We start from the raw sequence: 20,694 nt of genomic DNA, 5'->3' as shown, positions 1-20,694 counted from the left end.
TACCCACTTGTATGGGAACAGGGCTTTTTCCACATACTTTGGACTATATTTACAAAAATGTTTCAAATACAGAGACATCTGCTTTTACTCCTGAAAAAACAGAACGGCAAGCTTAGCTTTGGTACCATGAGCTCCCAATCACAGTTCCAGAAGAGCACCCTTATTTAATAAGAGATTTTTTTTTATTATGTTTTTTTTTTTAAGTTTGAGCTTAAGTGACATTTGTACTTGAACTTCTTTTGTGGTCCAGAGAAGGAAGTGGTGGTCATATTCTGAGAGAAAGTCTCAATTATATCATTTGCTTGAAGAAAGTGGCACACAACTTGCTAAGCAGATGGTTATTCTCAGAAGGCAGCCTCAGGCAATACCTACTCTCCGCAGGGTAGGATGCAGAACACTTGACTGGCCCTGGGTAGTACTTTGACAAAAACGGGAGGAAGCCCATCCTTAATTAGTCAGTGAAGCTATTAGTTAGCAAGGGCCAGTTGCATCTTCTTCTCTAGAAAAGGGAAAGTCATTTGGCAAGCTTTACAGAGGAGAGGGACTAATCTGCTGTCTCCTGGGATGGTAGCTCTAAGTGCAAATGGCTTGAAGGAGGAGCAGGCATGCAGTAAGAAAATCTGATACCCTTGGCATAGCATAATGTGGCATTAATATATAGCTTTAGAAATAATTCTACAGGGAGGAAAAGAACATTGCCAAACTCGAAATAGTTGTTGCAGCACAACTGCCAAACTTAGCTTTTGAGTGGCAAGACTGGTTTAAGGAATCCTTTCCTTAAACTACTTTTTCTTCCCATTTGCACTTAACCTACAGTCAAACTTCCCTTTGGTTTTATTTAGTTTCTGAGTCAGACTTCTTCTTTTTCTTTTTAAATAACAACCTTTTCAGTCTTCTGAGAATAGCAGCACTGCACCTGCCAGTTCCTCTCTTCTGCAGGAGCTCTTGTCCCACGTCGTGTCTTGCTGCTGCCATGCAGGGAGGTGGCCAGGTGCAGCTACAGCCTGTGCAGCAGTAGCCTGCTGTCACACCCATCCAAACACAGCTCATTCCTACCTGCTGTGATAACACCTCCGAGCCCTGTATCACCTGGGGTGGTTCCTGAGGAGACTGTTAAGGATACCCACACAAAACTGACTTCCTTGTTGTAAGGGAGAAAATAGTCTAAAAACCAGGTCCTTGCTGGTTTGGGTTGCAGTTTAGCACTGATGTAAGAGTTGTGCTTTTCCTTTATGTTTCTACCAGTGGCACGTTCAGGAAGTCTGTGTCCACAGCTTCTGTGCTTTGGTTTGTGTGTCAGGGCTCCATCTTGTCCTGCAGTCAGGCACGTGGGCTAAAGCAGTGTGCATAATGGAGCAGTGAAGGGTGAGAAGCTGTCATGCTGTATGGGTGCACTAGAAATTCAGGATAGTTTGAGTATGCTCTGAGGTGAAATGGGAGCTCGATTTGTCAATGAGGATAATATTCTGTTTGCTGCATTTGTATTATCCAAAACCTGGAGAATAGGTAGTTCTCTGCTGGTTAGCAAAGCTAAAATATATCACTATTTTATGTGACAACTATATGATAATGTGAGCCTTAGGAAAGGATATAATATGGGCTTTATGAAAGGGTATAATATATGAAAATGGTGAATCAATTCTATGGATGTGATTATTTTCAAATTTGTGAGCCCTTGACAAAGGGCTTGGAGATTTGTACTTTAATAGTATGGTTAATTAATAGGATATTAGTTTATATTTCTTTTACCTTCAGGTGGCCACGATGTTGTGCTATCATATTTGAATGAATCCTATTGAAATGGAAAATATTTCAGTGTGCCTTCTAGAGACTAATGAAGTATCACTGCTTGGCTGGAGGCTGGGGTCACCGGGCCAGCACAGTGACATTCAGTGACTATCTAGCCAGCTTGCAGAGCAACTGCTTTGTTTTTAATGAGATGTCACAATACTTGCACTATTTTGAGAAGGAGGATTCAGAATTGCTGAGCTTGTTTGCAACTTTTCCTTGCTTGCTTCTCTTTTTCTTACTTTTCATTTACGTCTTTTTTTAAAAATAAAAATGTAAGACTCACTGCATGCTGAAGATGCTTACTTTGTTCATGGCATAACAATGCTCTTCCTGTGCTGTGTGTGCATACTGAAGGGGAACCAGAGTCCAGGAGTGACTCACGATGCTTTTAACAAGCACCTGACTCACGGGTGTCATTACCAGACTGTTTCCTAGGCTTGGTGGAGGCTGTTCTGCGAAAGAAATGTTCTTTGGGTGTGGTGCACTGTAAGAACTCATTCCTCGTCTTGTTCTTGTTGTGTCATTGCATCAGTTACTGAGATCATGAATTCATGTCTGAATTGCTTTGCTGTTTATGCAAATTAATGTTTCAGAAAACCAACATTTTGCTATTGGTTCAACGTATTGTATGACTAGGAGGGCTTGGTTGCTTTTAAGGAGCCTCAGGGTGTTTTAGTCTTCCCTTTGTGACAAGTTACTACTAGCCACCTTGATACTAGCTTTGTTATTGCATCAGATTACTGCGTGCAGAGCTGCAACCTTGGGATATGAATAAGACTCTCTAAAGCTTCATGTTCAGCTTGAATGTAATAAGGTGAAGAGGAAAAGAAATGGGAGAGTTTAGTTTGGGAAAGCTACCTGTATTTTGGGTGGTTTCTTAAGATTAAGCTGACTCGACTCTTAAAATATTTTAATTAGCACTTAACTAACCTCAGCGTGTTTGGAAGGTTGATAATGGCTTGTCTTTTTCTTTCCCCACTGGCCCAGAGAGAATTTTTGTCTCTTTGCAGTGATGTCTAGCATGTAGCCCAAAGTAATGTCATTATTACAAGAATGAAAGGTGTGACGAAAGCTATTTGTGAAAAATGGCCATGGGCAGATGACCTTTTGTGAAATGTGAACTGGGTACAGGTTTTTGTTTGCAGATTCATATTTTGTAATGGGTACAGATTATCATAGGGCATGATTTCATAACAATTTAATATATTTTAAATTATATATATATATATATATAAAGTAAAATAGAGTATGCCTGTCTTTCTGGTCAAGATTAAGGGAACTTTAGATATCTGAAGAATTTTGCAGGTGTGCTGTTCCTAACAACAAATATGACAGAGGCACATGTTTACCAGTGTTCACTACTTCATGTGCTTTGATTTTGGGCATTTATTTTTGTTCATCTTTTCAAAGGTGAAGCATGAGAACTGCAGTATTAGTCCTCAAAATGTATAAAACACAGGCGTGCTTTATGCAATGGATTTGCTTGAGTGTTCATTGTAGACAGAGGTGATAGTATTGCTTGAAATGAAGGTTGTCTGGCACTTCTCTGTAAAGGATAACTTCAGGTGCTTTTAACTTTGCCAAATTTTTAGTGTTTTGGACTGATATTTTCTGTATGATATATGCTTGAGAGTGAGAATATGTCTGTAAATTTTAGGAAAATTTGTTTTTCTGAATATGGTTCAAATCAGCTCTGTGTATCAGAATTTAGAACTTTATTCTTTTTGTATTAGGAAATAATGCCTGAAGAAGTTAGCAGAACATATGTTAAATGTAGAATGAAGGATGAAGTTCAGGAAATACCAGAGTTAAATTTCCCTGTGTAACTTGTGTCCAGTATTTTGGATGGAGAGAGTGACAGAGGCATCAATCACACGCTTGACATAAAGGGTAAAAATAATGCTGCTTCTTCATTTAGTATTTGAGTATTCAGTATTTACAGAGGTAACAATGTTCCAGTAGTTTAATTAGAGACTTACAGCCTAATGAGTACGCAAAGAGTCCTGTGAGGCTGTGCCCACAGCTTTTCTTTGGGTGTGTCCTAGCTGCAGTCTGATCAACTCTTGTTGATGAGTCACTTTATTAGTTGTAATAAACCTAAGTGAACATAGATGATTATTCTCTGGTTTTACTTTTTAGCATGACAATCAGCCCTTGCTGGTATATGAACTTGAAACGATTACCTGGATGCAGTGAAATATTATTGATTTCTCTCCTCCTTATAATACATTCTGGCATGTTTTAATGTTGTTGGTTTAATACATAATTGCCAGTAAGCTGTCCTGTAGTGACTTTCATACTATGCTTCCGTAATGAAAGTAGCTTGTGTATTCTGGTGCTACTCTGCCTAAAACAGAACATGAAACTGATTCATAGTTAAAAGGCTACCTTTATCTGTTGACTTAAACCACCCATTCTTTCCCACTATTATGCTAAAGTTACATCATTAAAGATGGTAGTAACTTTGAATCCATGAATGTCATGGTATGATTTCTGTAGCATGAACGTGTTACAAAGAGGTGTCTCGTACCTGCCCAAGATCTGAATGTAGATCCTGTGTTTCCAGCTAGGTACTGCTGCTGCAGCAGAGTTCAGAAACCATTACATCTCTGCAACTTCTCTTCACCAGGCTCCAGCTGGAGGCAGCAGGTGCTAGAGGAGGCCATGGCTGCAGAGCTTTGCCTGCAGCAGGCTGGGGTGCCCAAGCCTCAGTGCCCCAGAGGTGGCAACGGTAGCAGCCTCGCTGCTGCTGTCTCTCCCTTTTCTGAGCCTGGACAGTTCTCTTCTTACAGGAGAGTTGAGATGTAAGAATGTTCAGACTTCGGGTCAACTTGTAGGTTTTAAGTCCATGTGAATTTTTGGATCTTTGTTTATAAACTTGTTTATTTTAAATGTGAATAAAGGAAAAGCAGTGCTAGCATTGGTCTGTAGTTGTGCTTGCTTGCGTAGAAGAAATTGCCCATAAGCAAAGTCAGACCCCCATCAAGAAAATATATGATTCAGCAGAAGGTAGCATGAAATATCAGTGGGAGCAGCTTATATGACTGCCAGTAACAGAATTCCGTTAGACAGATTTAAAAGTCTATGAGTGGAGCAAGAGGCGGATTCAGATTCCCAGTTTTCAGTAGGTGAAATGTCGCTCTAGATGTCAGACATAACTGAGGAGAATACTTGAGGGGTCTGGAATAATTGTTTTAAGCCACTTCTGTGGTCTCTCTCCAGCAACCTCTTCTTATAGTGAAATGCGGCGGGGAGACCAGCATGAGGTGATTTAACTTGCTAGTAAGTCGTGACCTACTTGAAACAGCAGGGCTAGGCATGGTGTACAGATTGTTATTACCATCCATAGGGTATACAATCCTCTGTTTGAATGTTGCAGCTAACTCAGGAATGCTTTCAGTATTGACAGATGGTGGAGACAGTGCTAATGGCCTTGTAGACATCCAGGACATCTGTGCTAGCCCTAAACTTTAATGATCTCCAGACAGGTGGCTAACAGATTTGCGACAGTAAGGGCTGTTGGTTGTCACAGGGTGCTGAGCCGTTATCAGAATGGCTCAGAACTCCTCTTCCAATTTTTGTTAGTGTATGTGGGGGAAATCCCTTGTGGAGCCTCATGAAAATGTATTCAAAAGTTTTGGGTATGGTGTTTTTCACTGTGTGTGTGTTTGCAGTGTGTTCCCACAAGCATTGGCTTGTTTCTGTATCCTCTTTCAGTTGCTCTGAACACAAGCTGTATCTCTTGTCTTCTGTGGTCTCAGACTAACGTTTGAGGCTGGTCAGCCTTACATGGTAGCTGCTTGTGCAGAAGCAAGGAAAAGAAATAGTGGCTACATAAAAAACATTAGTGTTGGGTTCTGGTAATTAGGGTGACTGATTTCCCTGACACGTAGCAGCTTATACCATGCAGCTGTAGACTGTTGCCAGGAAATGGATTTTGCAGGCTTGGACTGTATTTTCCTATGTTTGCGAGACCAAATGGACAAGTTGTCCTCTAACATCCTGTGAGTGTGCAGGGAGGTAGTGCACTGTCTTGGGGGGCTATGAAATGGGATGTGACTGCAGCAAGTTGTAGAGTTCATAAAGGCTGGTGCTCATAGTGCAGCCCAACAAGATGAAATGATACTGGCAAGGGGAAATGCAAGTGCTAATCTTGCAGGTAGTGTGCAGTACTTATGGTGTTAGAAGTGCTTTAGGGATTAAAAACACTTTTTTTTTTTTTGGTGGATTTAGGAGATACTGAGAATAACACAAAGCTTTTTCTTTTTTCTTTTTTTTTTTTTCTCTTTCTTTCCCCTCATAGCCAATTCGAATTTGCACTTTATCTGCAGTGGAATCTGAAATCCAACATCCTGCTGTATTGTGTTGTCATACAAACAACTTCCTTATCAGTCTTGAGTCAAATAACCTCCTGTATTCAACAGTCAATGTTCATAACTGGATTCTAATTTCAAACTCAGAATCTTATTTCCTAAGAAGACTATCATGCTTTATCAGCTGAAATTATTCCTGTAAGACACAGCAGTAATTTGCTTCCACTGAGTATGCAGTGTTTCATTGTGACATTTTATTTTATGTTCCAAAGAAGTCAGCTGGACAGCAGGCATTGTAACTTGTAGGAGGAGTTTGAGTGGAACAGCTGACACGTTTTTGAAAGTCACATACATCCTTTAAAGACAGTAAAATTTTCGTTCTGATGGCTTACTGCAGTGTTGTTCCCCACCCCACCCTAGTCTGGACATTGCATAGACATCACAGCTGCTGTGATAGCTATCACGCAGTGAGTAATGAATGAAGTGGAGCAAAAGTGGGCCTTGCCCAGATGGTGGCACAGAAAACTCTCCCCTGCAAGTACTAACGGCACCTGGCATTCTCCGCCTTTGCCTTGGCGAACTCTGTAGGTTGTCAAGGTTTAAATAATTTCATTTTATGAGTTTATAACACAGATTTGTTGGCTTATGCTTTTTCTGAGTTTGCCTGCTATGTCTGGTGACTTCTTTGCATCATGGATGCAGTGGAAGTATATCATATATATATAGAACAGTTATGCACTACATTTAGGGTAGCGACAACTTTCTTAATGTGGCTTCATAGTTTTGCCTAAAAAAAAGTCTCTACAATTTTATCATAGAAAATGAACAATCTTTTCAAGACTACAGCAGAGCTGCTCTGACTTTGAGTGGTGAATCTGGCTTGATAGGTTAGTGGGTGGTGTCTGAGTGTGAGCTGGTGGTGGTACGTTTTTCTGAAAACTGAAATGGTGAAAGGGCTCGCTTTCTATGCCTGTCTTTCCTTCAAGCACTCAGCTTGTTAGCACTGATGGTAGCTTTGTGTGCTTGTCCATAACTTTTTTCTTTTGGAAGCAGGTAGTCATTTTAGCTGACAGCACACTGGTCTGTCATGGTGCCTGGACAATGTTGTTACATCTGGCTTTTTTTTTTTTTTTCAGGACTTCCAGTAATTTGTTTGGTACTTTTTTGCTCTGTGGCCTCACTTCTTTGTGGGCACTGAGAACACTGCTAGGGGATAGGTCTTGGTAACACTGTTTTTGAGCAACATTTTCTATTCATGGCAATTTCTAACAACTTCAGAGAAAGCAACAAGTCTGGACCTGAGTTACAACACATCAGTAGGGAGTTTATTCCTGAGCTGTAAGCCAGCTTGTGAGTATGAGCATAGAGAAGCCGTAAGAGCTATTTCAGTCTTTCTAGACCAACAGTGGCTGTAACTCAAAGGCAAGGGGATGAACGTAGATGTCACTCCCTTCGCCTCATACCTCTCCTGCTCTCCCCTAGTAGCTTCCCTCCTCCAACTGTTTTCAACCCAGGGGATTTCCAGACCTTGATGTACATTGTCTGTCTAGCAGTACTTGGCAGGCTTCATTCCACATACATTTACTCCCCAACACCGTCCTGAGCACACTCAAACATCTCCAGGGCATGGTTTGGCTCAGATCTCAACAGTTTGTGTGAGGAACTTCTGTGCACGTTTGTTCTGAATTGGTTCCTGATGGCTTCATTTGCTGGACCCTATCTGCAATATCAGAAGAGACTGTGAGCATTATTTTCCACCCTCTCCATCCTGCTTTCCATGTTTTTTGCCACTTTCTCTTGAAGCCATCACTTTCCCAAGCTGAAAGATCATAACCTGCCTGGCTGACCCACACCTCTGATCACCCTTGCTGTCTTGTTTGAACACTTCATGTGCTCAGACACGGCGACATAGCATTAAAGGTCTGGACAAAGCATGGATTCATTCAGTAGTATAATATTGTTTACTTTCTGTTCTTAATTACTCAACTGATTTTTGGTGGCAGCCAAGGACTGAGATGATGTTTTCAAGGACCTATCATAACCCTAGGTCATGCTTTTTTGAGAAGTAATAGTTGATTCATGCGAAGTGAGAGGATATGATCATTTTCTGCAGTAATGATATTAGTCATACCTATTTTGAAGGGAGTGTGGACGTAGTAATTTAAAAACAACCATCTGGATATTCTGCAGTCTTTTTGAAGTTACTTGCTCAGGTATTCCTATAAAAACAATACTATACAAATCTGCCATCACTATGACATCTCGGATATATCTTCATACTGTTTTGTTTATGAAACTGCATTTTTCCTTTTATTGTACTTGTCCAGGCTGTTAGACACAATCTAGCAATTGCATTCTGTTATGCTATATATTTGAATAACAAAAGGAGCTACTGTTACATGTCTCAGCCAGTGGATGTGAGCCCGATAAGCTTCACAAGCACTCTTTTTGCATATCAGCTCTAGAGAATCTCTCATATTCATACAATGCTGGAAATTTATGCTTGACTGCATCTAGTGGGAATATTAGAAACATTTATGTTATGGGAACACCTGCTGAGTGATAGGCATGAACTTGGAGTTGCTTTTCCTATAGGCTTGTATGATGGGCTTAAGCTCTAGGGTATTTATTTCTAACTGTACTTGTAAACTGTGCCTTGATGAATGGAGGCTCAAAAGAAGCTTCCTGTACTGGCAGACTGTCATCTTGAAGATTTAGAGCTTGAAATGCTGACAGCTACTCCCTGAAACCATTGGCTTCTGGTTGCAAGGTTGTTCCTGAGTTACTGCTGTCCATTGCAGGTAATACCAAATTGATATGAGTGGTCAACATGGCAGGATAACAAACATGCGATTAGGTGGAGAATTTGTGGATTGAACAATGATTAATAGGTATTTGTCCCTCCTTCTACTTGAAACACATATATACTTCAATAAATTTGAAGTATATAATTATAGTAAATCATTGTGCTTCTATGAATGGTATGTTTTCAATTTGTTTCAACTATTTAGTTGCTACTTACAAGCTTGATTGAACTGGAAAGAAATATTTTGGAAACCGAGGAAGGGGGTTTCATCACAGGGAAAAGTGGTAGGTCAGGATTTAGTAAGGATGGCTAACGTTTGTGAGAGAGTAGTTAAGGGAAAAAGGTACACAAGTAGAAAAACTGAAAACTAGTTAGGGATGCATGGAGAGCCCTGGTGGCATATATGTAGCCAGCTTTGGGCGGCAAAGAAATGCATGCACTTGTTCTGTGTGTCTATCATTCTTTCTTTTTCTTCCCTTTAGTCCCCTGTAACTCTTGATCCTATTGGCTGCAAAGTTTAATACAGAGCAAGATGTCTCAAATATATTTAAGTTCCTACAAATTTCATGGAAATCAGCGGCTGGGTAGAAAAAAAAAGTCTGCAACTGAATAGAAGAAAACCAGCCTGATTAGTGTTCCCACTGAGAAAGGGCAACTACATCTTGTCTACCAGTCACCTCTGCCAGGCATCAGCCAGCTGGTCAGTGAGCACTCACGTCTTGCACCCGCTGGTCAGCCATGGAAGATGCATTGTTTCCCAGATGTCACTTGTCTGGTTGAACAGGGTAGGGTGAGTGCTAGGGGATAAGAGGGCTGAGAAGCCTAGGATGTGTCTGTAGGAAACCAGGTTTCTGGACGTGTCGTTTTGAGAACATAATGGTCAGGTCCCACATGATGGTATGGGAGAGGTTGCTAGAAAGTACCACTGGAGCTCCTGCTCTCATTTGAAGGAGGAGGAGTGGTCACTGTGTCTTAGTGATTAGTGATTGCAGTGATGTCAGCCAGTTCATGTGTGATGTGCATTTGGCTTTCATCAAAGAAAATGATATTTATCTAGATATGCAGTGATACGAAATACTTCCAATCTGTCTCCATCTCTTTGTGGAGACACACTGCCAAAGGAAGGATGGAGAAATGGAGAAAAAGGAAGCAAATGTTGCCATTAGCACTTTTTGTTTGTTTGTTTGAGAGTATTTTTTTAAATGCTTTTATTGGGTTCTTCTAAGATCTCATTTTTCTAACACTTGAATGTATGCTAATTCACTTTTATTTCAGTAAATAATGACATTTGGGGAGGAAAAAGAAACCCTTCCTCTTTTGTCATTTATTTTATGTTTAAGGTTGCTTGGCCAAATGCTTATGCTTCTTTATAGCCCTGAGTTAGAGTTTTGGGATATTCATAGTAATGTGAATTAAAAAGAAAAGATGTGACTGTGGGTTGAAAAATTGAAGTATGTTATCTCTCATTACCTAAGGCCTGAATGGATGCCAACATTAAAAACCTCCAGAATATGAGCCAGTATTTGTCCTGTGGGTAAATGTGACCTTGCTAGATATATTACTATATTCTGGGATTTCAACATTGGGAAGACTTAATTAGTTTGTTCTTTATCCATTTCATGTCATTTTTGGAATGATAAATGCTTTTTCCCCTGTTTGGTTTCTCCTTCCTTTTAAATCACCTCACAGCTGTCCAGCTCTGTAATACATAACTTTCTCATGGCAGTAAAACTGTTGAAAACTTGTTAGACACGCTGTGTCTAACACTGTCCCTTCCTCCCCCTCACAGACGGGTAAAACAAGGAGATAATTAGCGTAGTGTCAGGCGTTAGCTTTCAGGATACTGCAGTATTATTTTAGGATGTGGTGAATTTAAAAATATATATATTCCTTCTCATATAACTTAAAGGCTTACAAATCTGTGGGTTGAATAGTGAAAAAGACCTGTAAACTGAACAAGTAGGAAACAACAATCTGTTCTTAAAATGAACACCCCAGTTGCACAATTTGAAGACAGTCTCAGAGGCTCTTGTCTGGCAATAATAACAAAGTACTAAGAAATCTGGCCTGTGTAGTTCCAAGGAAATGCATGCTCCATATTATCTTGATGTAACTTTTCTGTGTGACCACTCTTCACGGCATCACAATATTTCTTTATTCTTTGTTCAGTTTACCCAGGTAAACGTGCCTTCATTGAGTGGTATATTGGTGATGGTCTCAAATAAAGAGAATGGAGGGGAAAAGAAAACTCTAGTAAGCTCATAAATTATTTGAAGAACTGAGAGGAAACCAGACTGAAGATTTCCAAAGTGGAAAAAATGACCAAAACGACCTCTGTTGTTGTTCTGGTTCAGGGGCTCTAACACAGCATGCATTTTCACCCTGCGGTGTTGTCATGTTTGTGCCAAGATGCCAGTTAGTAAAATCAGCCTAGTGCATGTTCCTGTCCCCGTTGTATGTGATGAACTGGGAATTGTGCTCCGCTGGAGAGAGGGAGCAAACCTGGTGGCTACGGCAGAGGCTGTGGTGGCTCCTGGCCATGCAACGGTGCTTGTTAGTCTGCTCTCATGTGGGGTGCGTAACAGTCACACTGCTGACAGTGATCCTTATTGCTGTGGTCTCACTGGTGGTGTTGTGATCTGTGAAATGATGGCATTGATGCCGGCTTTTATCAGCAGTGTCAAATCAGGAGATTATTGCCAAGCACTTGGGAATATCTGTGCAAGTACATGTGATATTGTTCCCTCAAATACCTTTAGAACAAGTGTGATTATAATCAAGAGGTTACTCTGGCTTGCAGATTTATACCTGACGGTTCCATATAAAGGTATGCAAACTTGTGTTACATGAAATATTAATGCAATTCCTTTTATGGTAATTTATCTTGGAAGTTGGAAGGCACAGTTTATGTTAATTACAAACTCATACATGTGGGAAGAGGACTAAACATACTAATGATTAACATAACCTGGGTGAGAGATGGCTTGCTCGCATGTATGTCCTATGCAGTGATGTATTTCAAACTACAAAGGATTTTAAGCTTAAGATTATAAATTTCTGCAGAAGGTTAGCACTGGTAGGATTAACATGTACTGGTTAATGATGGGGCTCAAGTATTTTTACAGTGGAATGACTTTATCTTTGATACCTATAGCATTCTATAAACATGGCTGTACCTTTCTCATTTGGAGCTTGGAGAATGTTTGAAAAATGCCATGTGATGGAAAACAAGAGTCTGAATTTCCAAGTGCTATGATTGCCTATGCTTACCCAACATTTTACTGGGGAAAAAAAAAAAAGCACGTTGCAAAACCAAGAATCATTTGTTTAGCAGAATCTTTACATTGTAATTTTCAAATTCATTTAGCAAAGAGATGAAATCACTGAGAATTGATGGATTGTACTACAGTACAAGTGTACAGAAAATGCCCTCCCATTATTCAGTGATAAGCTATTGTAGGCTTATATCCCCCGTCAGGGAATGTCTGCTCCTTCCCTAGACAAGTGAGCAAAAGGCATAGCATACAGTATGTCTAACGTGATTGTCTCTGCACTGGGTTCCTGTCTTACAGCTAAGTCAAGGTGTCAAGGCATTGAAGACTATTTTTTTTTGGGGGGGGGGGGGGGAGGGGAGGTGGAAGTGGAGCTAAGCTTGATGTTATGGTTTCTTGTGGTTAAATCTTAACATGGTGTAGCACTTCTTTCAACAATAGAAAAATGGCTTCATGTTCATGATTGTGCTCACATTTGGCTAACTCAGCATTGCACAGTCAAATGCCCTTTATTCTCATTCAGTAATATAGAACGTATGTATCTGCTGTTTTAATCTTCTTTTTGAGGTTTATGCTGTCATTGACCACAACCATAAATTTCATTAATAAATTTCTCACTTACTGAGTCATGATCCCCCAAATTAGCTATGTGACCTTATGCTACTTCATAGGTCTTAAAATGCTTGAAACATAAGGTCATAGTCATGATCAGAGGTAAAGACATTTTAAACAGCAACTGGTCCAAGCTGACAAAAGTCATGCTATGTAATTATTCTAATTGGCAACAATAACAGAAAAACATCTAAGCAAGGGGCATTGCTAGAGAGAGATGTAAAAGGATTTTATATATGCTAGGCCAGCAGGAACAAGTTTTAACTGAGAGCAACAGAAAATCCATACAAGACTGGCAAATGTTTGATTGTGATAAGGAGATGGGTTCTGCTCTGAAGTGGTGCTCCCTTTGCTCTCACTCCAGTCTCAACTTACAGGTTTGTCTTTTGTAAAACACTGTATTTCTTTGTGCATAGTAGGGAATGGAGTAGAAATATTAAAGGTACTAACTTTTTAACAGTGAAGCAGAGCCTTATAAAATTATCTGCAAACTACTTAAAATCTGTGCCATCTTCAAAGAATTATGATTTTAAATAGTAAAGAACAAGCACATTCAATGAGAAATCTGAAACTGGTACTCAAATCACTGTCAAGTGAAAGAGGAAAAACTAGCCCTAACTTTGATTTCTTAATAGAAACAGTTGATAGAAATGCTTTATTGACCTCCGCTATTTCACTGATGTAAAACTAGTAAGGAAAAAGCAAGCAGGTAAAAACTTTCTGTGCTTTCTTGTGTTGAAGGCAGAGTTCAGCCGATTGATGCTGTATGAGCTGATGTCCAGGGCTACTCTTCAGCAGCTTCTTTGCATGGATGAGTTCTTCAGTTTGCAAGTTAGGTTTTCCTAAAACATTATTAATATACTTAACAGCACTGCTGACACAGTAGAGTGACATTATATGGGCTGGGACGCTGTTTATCACGTGTATTTGAAAGATTAATGTGTATTTGAAAGATCAATGCTTCTGAACCTCAGAGCAATTTAGCTTAACATGACAGCTGTGGAGGAAGAGCTAGCTCCATAGGGCGGACAGGAAGTGAAGATAAATGACTGGAAACAAACAAAAAACTCCTAAAAGCAAACAAACAAAAATCCCCAAACCCCAGACCAAAAATCCACCTTTGAAGGAGGGATGGGGGGACATACCAAACCCAAACCTCTGTATCTTAAACTTTAATTTCTTCTATTTTATTGGTATTTTGCAATGTAGGGTGTTTTTTTTTCTTTCAACCTTTCTTAACCTGGAAGAAATAAATTTTAGTTGGGTGAATTTAAAGAGACACTGCTGATATTGTAAATTGTATCATCAGTATTTTATCTTACAAGAGAATGTAATTTTAGATGAACCTAAGGAATGACACTCAGCCACTTAATTGGCACACTGTGCGCAGCAGACTGTATGCACTAAAGGTTACAGTGAGGTCTGCTGCTATAATTATCATTGACCAAAACAGACTTGTCATTTAATCAGCACCATGAGAAATAATGTTCCTAGGTTAAAGGACTGTCATTTTTCAAGAATGATGTCAATAAGGAATGAAGACTGTTTACAATTTTACAGTCTGCCTGGTCTCTGACATGCTTGAAATCTAATAGGGTTGGATCATTTAAGTATGAAAAAGAACTGTATTCAATACTCATTTCTTAAAAAAAAAACAACTAAATTTAAATGTAATTTTAGGACTTGGTTACATTCTAGTGATCTTTTTATTTTTTTAATATAAACTTCTGAAGGACTGAAGAAAAATAAATTCTGGAAGTGCAGGAGTGCCCCTATACTGGCAGCTGAGATAATTTGAGGTGCCAATTTCATGGCTGTATAAACTTAGGAAGAGATGGGCTATGGCAGCTGAAGTCCTTAACACGTTTCTTAGCTCTAAAATGTGCTTCCTCCCTTTCATAGGGTTCAGGTCTGGTTATGATGAGAAAATTCCAAAAAGCTTCTCACTAGATACTTTCTAGCAGTGAGGTAAAGGGTTGACAGATAACTTGAGGCTAGGATATGTAGGCTTGAGAAAACTTGTACTGTGACAAATGTCATGAAGTGTAGAAATACAGTTCAAAAAGACAGTTAGTTCTGTCTTTGAACGGAGGGCATTAGGAGGGAAAAGAGTTGGAGAATCTTCTGCCTCTTCATGGCTGTATCCATAGGCCCTGTGCAAACGGGATCTCCGACTGTTAATGAACTGAAAACCTTTTAAGTGGCTACTATATCATTTTGTGGCATGGCTTGGTTTGTGTAAAAGGGACAAATGTAAACATCTGAAAAATGAGGCTGCATCTTTGTGTGTTTTTGTTTGTTTTCATAACCTGGGATAATGAGCATGATAGTTTTCTGAAAGTGGAAACACAGGGGAGGGGGCACATTACCACTGCATACAGAAAACCCTTGCTGTGCCTTCCTGGGAAGCAGCCTCGGGGTGCTGAGCAGCAGAGCCAGTGTGCTCCGGTGACCCCCTTGCAGTGTCCCGATGCAGGCCCCAGCAGGCAGGAGTCGGGCCGTGCTGCCACGTTTACAGCACAGGGCTGCCGTTGCAATCCTCTTCTCCTGCCACCCCTCTGGAAACCTGCGTCTGCCCCTTTGTTGTTGCTGCCCTTCCTTTCATGTCCCCCCTTTCCATTTGCAAACGATGTCTGTGTTTTTGTCCACTTGCCATAGCAGGATAATCTCTTGGCTAGCGAGCAAGACCCGTGGGGCAGGGATTGGCCCTGCTGTGACTCCTTGATGCAGCCATCAGCAGAGCAAGACACTGGATTAGTGTAATGGTGTCTTGGTGTGGAGTGGAGGCTTTGCTGTGGATCTGCAGAATGAAAAGCACCACCTCTGCTGTTCTCAAGAGTTAAGTGCAGGGGCTGTCAGGCTTGCATCCTCCTCACATGGCTGGCTGTGTGGCTGATTGATGGCTGTATTCTTGCAGTGTTCACAATAGCACTGGCACCTAAGGGGCTGCTCCAAGGGGATGATGCAGGAAAGCTGGAGTGCTGCAAATTCTTTATCTGCAGTGTGGGAAAAGTGTGGTTCCTTGCACTTTCACCCCTGAGCATTATATATAGCCTGTCCCCAACCTGTCTTTTTACCTATTTTGGATAGTGTCTCAGCGAATCTCAAGTTACTTTCCTTTACTCCCATCTGATTTTCAAATCAACTGAGAGATTCAGGATGTGGTAGGGAAAGATCTTAAACATTCACAATGAGCTCTGCTTTCCAACTTGCAGTGAGCTAGAAATACGTATTTAAGACAAAAGATGGAAATGCTACAAATGGTCGGTAAATGCCCATGTTCTCTTTTTCAGGAAATGCACTTTGGCTTACATGTCCCTCTTGGTGCAGAGTTCCCCAGCAGTCTTGCAGGACAGTTTGAAAGTGATTACCTTGGTAACGCCACTTCCCACACTTCCCACGGCCAAAAAAGCTTCAGGCAGCTTGCCTTAGTATTGCCTTTGTGCTTGGTGCTCGTAACAATTACGGAGTAAGTCCCTAATTATCCTCCTTCACAACAACTTTCCTTCTCTCCTGCTGAAGTGGCTGAAAGGGTGAAGTGAATAGAATAAAACAAGGATTTACATTTCTGAAGCTTGTTCAATATCAAGTCTTGATGACAAACTAAAATGCGTTACAAAAGAAAAATGTTTTGATTTTCAGTTTCCTGTGGCTACATCCTCCTGTTTAATGCTAGTGTACACACACAGTCTTCCTTTAAGTCTCAGATGGAAATATGACTGTGATGCCAATTAAGACTATGATGCTAAAACTGCTAGGGTGTGGGTAAGCAGGAGGAAGGCAAAGTGGTCATCTGTTTTTTCATTTCTCCTCATGGTCTGTTTTTTCAGGTGTTGAGCATCCAAAACTATATGGAGGTCAAGGAAGTTGTAGATACTTAATATTTCCAAAAGCCAGGTATTAATTCTGCTATGTCCTATTTGGAATGTGACAGGCTTGCCTGTGTCATGGGAACTGTAGTCATTGTGTCTTGCAGCGAGGCTGACAAATATCATTTTGTCCCAGGATTATAAAGCTGTAGTTCTATAAGGAAAGCCACAAAGGTGTGGAGGTACAGGTCAAGCGATTGTTAGCTCAGAGGCTGTAGCAGGATTGCAATGGCTCCTCTCAGTCCTGTCTTGCCCTGTTTCAGTTGACATTAGATACTTTCTTCACTTTTATTTGTGACTGTTCTAATTGCTTTGCAGTTGAGTTCAAGGATTTGCCATGTTAATAATAATAAAAACACACAGAAGTAGCTCTTGCAACTGGGGAAAATGCTTTTGCACATTATAGACCTTGATGTTTCATCACGTTTAGATGATTGTAGCAGAATACAGATTTGTGTTTCCGGATCTACTGGAGATACTGCTAGAGAAAACAGGGACGTGTTTTGTTAACATAGGATTGTACTGTTTACATAGGTAATCTCCAGTATTATGACAAAAAATCTGTTAGTATTTGCTAGAAAAAATAATGCTTGTCTTTATGTTATTAGGAAGGCATATGACTCTGTTAGGGAAGCAAAGTGACTATTAAACACTTCATCTGTTGATGGAAGTTCCATGTTCAATTGTGATGTGTCAAGTATGAATGTAAAAGATCTGCCATTCCACAATAGCTGTCTACAACATGTCCTGATGACAGTGAAGCCAAATTAATCTGCTGTATGCCAGTCAATATTTGCAATTGTTTAGAGAGTTTTCCTGATGGACATCTATATAAATAGTGGCTCATTGTCCCTTAAGCGGATGTCACCTCCTGAGAGACATAATCTCCCGGGGGAAAAAACAATCACGTCAAACCTATCATCAGTCCATATACTGAGGGACATTCATTTTCTTTTTGTTTCACTATAAATACCTATTCCGTGTATGTGACACTTTTTTTCCTTCTTTTTCTAATGTACAGTTGCAATTGTCTAGCTTCTCCTGTTTTTTTCTCAGCAGAGTTTGGGGTGGTCACATTTCACACATCAAATCTTTCATAGAAAGCAGGAATAGATATGTGTGTAGGGTACCTCTTTTAGTGTACAGTTATTCATGTAAATTAACAATTCTTGTTTTCCCTCCCTGTGAAATACAAATCCAAATTTTAAAAACAAAACTGTACAACAAAAATGGTAAGATACTAAATGTTTCTGTGAAATTGAAGAATGTGAATGGATTTGGACTAGTTCCTAACTGTAGTTTACAATGCAAATATTGTATAAAAGGGCCACCAGTATATTCAGCTCATCTGTAGCAGCTCCCCTGACTTCTAAGGTCTTCTGACAAACAATTCTCATGCTGACAAGAGCCAGCTGTGCTCTTTCTGATTGTAACCTAGGCATCTGTAAGTCACCAGGCTGTTCAGTATTGAAACTTGCTTACATAGAGCAGCAATAGGTGACGTATTCTTGTATGCAAGCATTTATTTAGGAAAGCACAATGTTTAGTTAAGTGTCTCACGGTGCACTTTAGCAAATTTCTTTGCCTTGGTAGATTACTGATGGATTTAGCTCTATGCTTGTCAACTATTGTGCTCCACATAAAATAAGTAGTAGCTTCACATTCTATGAATGTTCTTTTGAAAAATTATCCAATTAAATGCGTTTGCTCTTCAATATCTTTGTGAGACAAGTTTTGCTTCTGAATCTCAGTCTTAATTTTAAAATTAGTTGTTTGAACAGTCCTTTGAGAGATTTCCTCATCTACACAAATGAATTTAATTTATAGCAGAGTGGGGTTGGTCCTCCAGAAGGAAGGACATATTTCTTCTATAAGAAGCAAAGAAATAAGCAAATTAAAACAAGGAAAAGCTCTATTTTGGCTGTGCTTACTAATTAGAATTAAAGAAGAATTAAAAGGCAAAATATGGGCAGGAGAAGGGAGACTAGTTTGATTTGCTATTTAGCTTCAGTTTGTAACTAGTTTTCTGGCTCACCACTAAGACGACCTCTCCCTGCCCCCTTAGGGGTGAGTGGGGGTGGAGGGAATTTGGGAGTCACAGATGATGTGAAAATATTAGCTTTAACCAGCAACAAACCAGTTACTCTATTACTTTCAGTGCCTAGGAGAGGAAGTAACCTTCTGTTAGCCCAAAAACAGATGGAGAAGGAAGAACCAGAATAGCGTTGGGATGCTTTAAAATGTCCTGAAATCATACTTTGTCTTCTGTCATGAACAGTTCAAGCTTTAGGAGAATAAATTGTGTCCCAACAAGTTTGCCTGTTGGTCTGTGACCCCAGTAGCATCCAGTGCTGGGATGGTTGTACTCAGCCTCACATGCTGCCAATGCTGGACTGCCGGCCCCCGTGCCAGGCTCCTGCTGCTTGTGGGAGCAGGGCTCGGTCGTGCTGTCGCTGCCTGACCCGCTGTGTAATGCCTTACAAGTCTCTGGTCGCTTCTCTCGCTCCTGCTTGCCTGTCCCATTCACCATTCAGAACTTCCAGAGATGCCTGAGGATTTCACAAAAAGGCTATGTGAGGGAAAAGTGTTGTTGGTAGAAAATTCTGTTCCAAAGTGGGCGTTTTCTGTGGCAGAGGAGCATGATTTCTTCTTGTCTGTGCCTTGTGATGCTTATCTCTGTTTGGGGATATTTTTGCAATGATTTTACTTACAATATCTGGTAACTGAACAGTCCTTTAAAAAAAAAAAAAAAAGAAAAATTACACAGCTAATGCTGGCTTCTTTGTGTGTACATGTCTGTGCATATATGAGATTTTTCTTTGTTTAAAGCTAGTCAGGAAACAATTATTAAAGAAAAACTTAAAATAAAGGAAAGCTTGTTTGTAGCTTGATTATATGCAGAAGCCTCAGGAACATAGCAGAAGTGGCAGAACAAATAAACAGGAATGAGACTGGATCGCTAAATAATTATAATGCGTTTGAAAGTAGGGTAGTTCACAAGTAAGTACTGTGCTGTGTACACAGGACTTGGACGTTCTGTGGTGGTGCCATGATATTTGTGATGCCAGCTCAGCTGTGCAGTGCTGTCAGTATTGTAGTGTTGGGAACACTAAGGCCTCTCAGCACCCCTGCAAGTCGAGGATGTGCTGCCCTGGACAGACAGCTGAGGGACAGGGGATTGAAGCTTGTTCAGGGCTACCCAAGAAGTCCATCTCTTCAGTTCCAGTGCTTATGTTGCAAGAATTCATCTCCTATTGCAATGCTGGTGAATTCTTCTGTGTGCTTGACTCCTGAACAGCTGATATATAAAAGAATAGCTCTGCAGGTTTCCATGGGTGACATAGCATATTTAGAATAATCCTTGCAGAGAGTTTTGATTGCGGTCCAGATACAGTAGCAGGTAGGGCTAGAGGAGGAATTGGTCTGCAATGCACAGCAGTAGAACTCTCTGGAGTCAGGTTAATAGCTTCAGTCCATGAATGCCCATTTCCTGAATCCACTCCTGGCTCATCTGCAAGAAGTTTTATTGCCTCAAGGAATGTGCTGATTTGTACTGCATTATCAGCAGCTCTTTGCAGCTATATCCAAAGACTCTGTGTGCCTCATTTCAGAAAACCCTGTTTCAAAGCAGGTAAAATGGTAACATTTTGGAACAGACATAGTTGATCAAAAGCCATATTAAAATGCTTTATAAACAATGATAGTAATCTTATATATTTTTTCTCTTGCTATTACTATGTTGTTGAACTATTATTACTATAATAGTTCATATAATGTTGGACTAATATTACTATTTTGTTTACTATTAAAAGGGAGAAATCTGCATCACAGCTAGTTGGTGTGTGACATTCTAGGATATACTAGCTGCTAGGTCATGGCCCTAGTTGAGGCAGAGAGAGGTCTCTCAGAAGTGGCTTTTATTAATAAATGCACTTAAAGGCAATATTCCTACACTTCAGCGTTTTTTGTTGGTTTGCCTTCTGCCCCTAGTATTAAAGGAGATGGCCAAGACAATTCTGGGTAATACCCTG

At 40.2% G+C, this 20,694-nt stretch overlaps 1 protein-coding gene across 2 annotated transcripts in view; it reads left to right on the top strand.

The window, feature by feature from the left end:
* Nucleotides 1-1,192: 1,192 nt before the first annotated feature.
* The window catches only part of ITGA6 (integrin subunit alpha 6), a 116,155-nt gene continuing 96,653 nt past the window's right edge, over nt 1,193-20,694 (top strand). The window contains exon 1 of one of the 2 annotated variants that reach the window (XM_040561367.1): nt 1,193-1,210. Coding sequence is in view for 1 of the 2 variants with exons in the window: in XM_040561363.1 (XP_040417297.1) it covers nt 2,583-2,605 (23 nt within the window). In the remaining variant the exon portion in view is untranslated. Of the gene's footprint in view, nt 1,211-2,482; nt 2,606-20,694 lie in introns of those variants that run through there. The other variant, XM_040561363.1, reaches the window with a different exon arrangement.

This window comes from Cygnus olor, chromosome 6, assembly GCF_009769625.2.
Source record: "Cygnus olor isolate bCygOlo1 chromosome 6, bCygOlo1.pri.v2, whole genome shotgun sequence".
NCBI classification, from domain to species: Eukaryota; Metazoa; Chordata; class Aves; order Anseriformes; family Anatidae; genus Cygnus; species Cygnus olor.
Note: the sequence above shows the minus strand (reverse complement) of the source record. Positions and strands in the feature narration are given on the sequence as shown.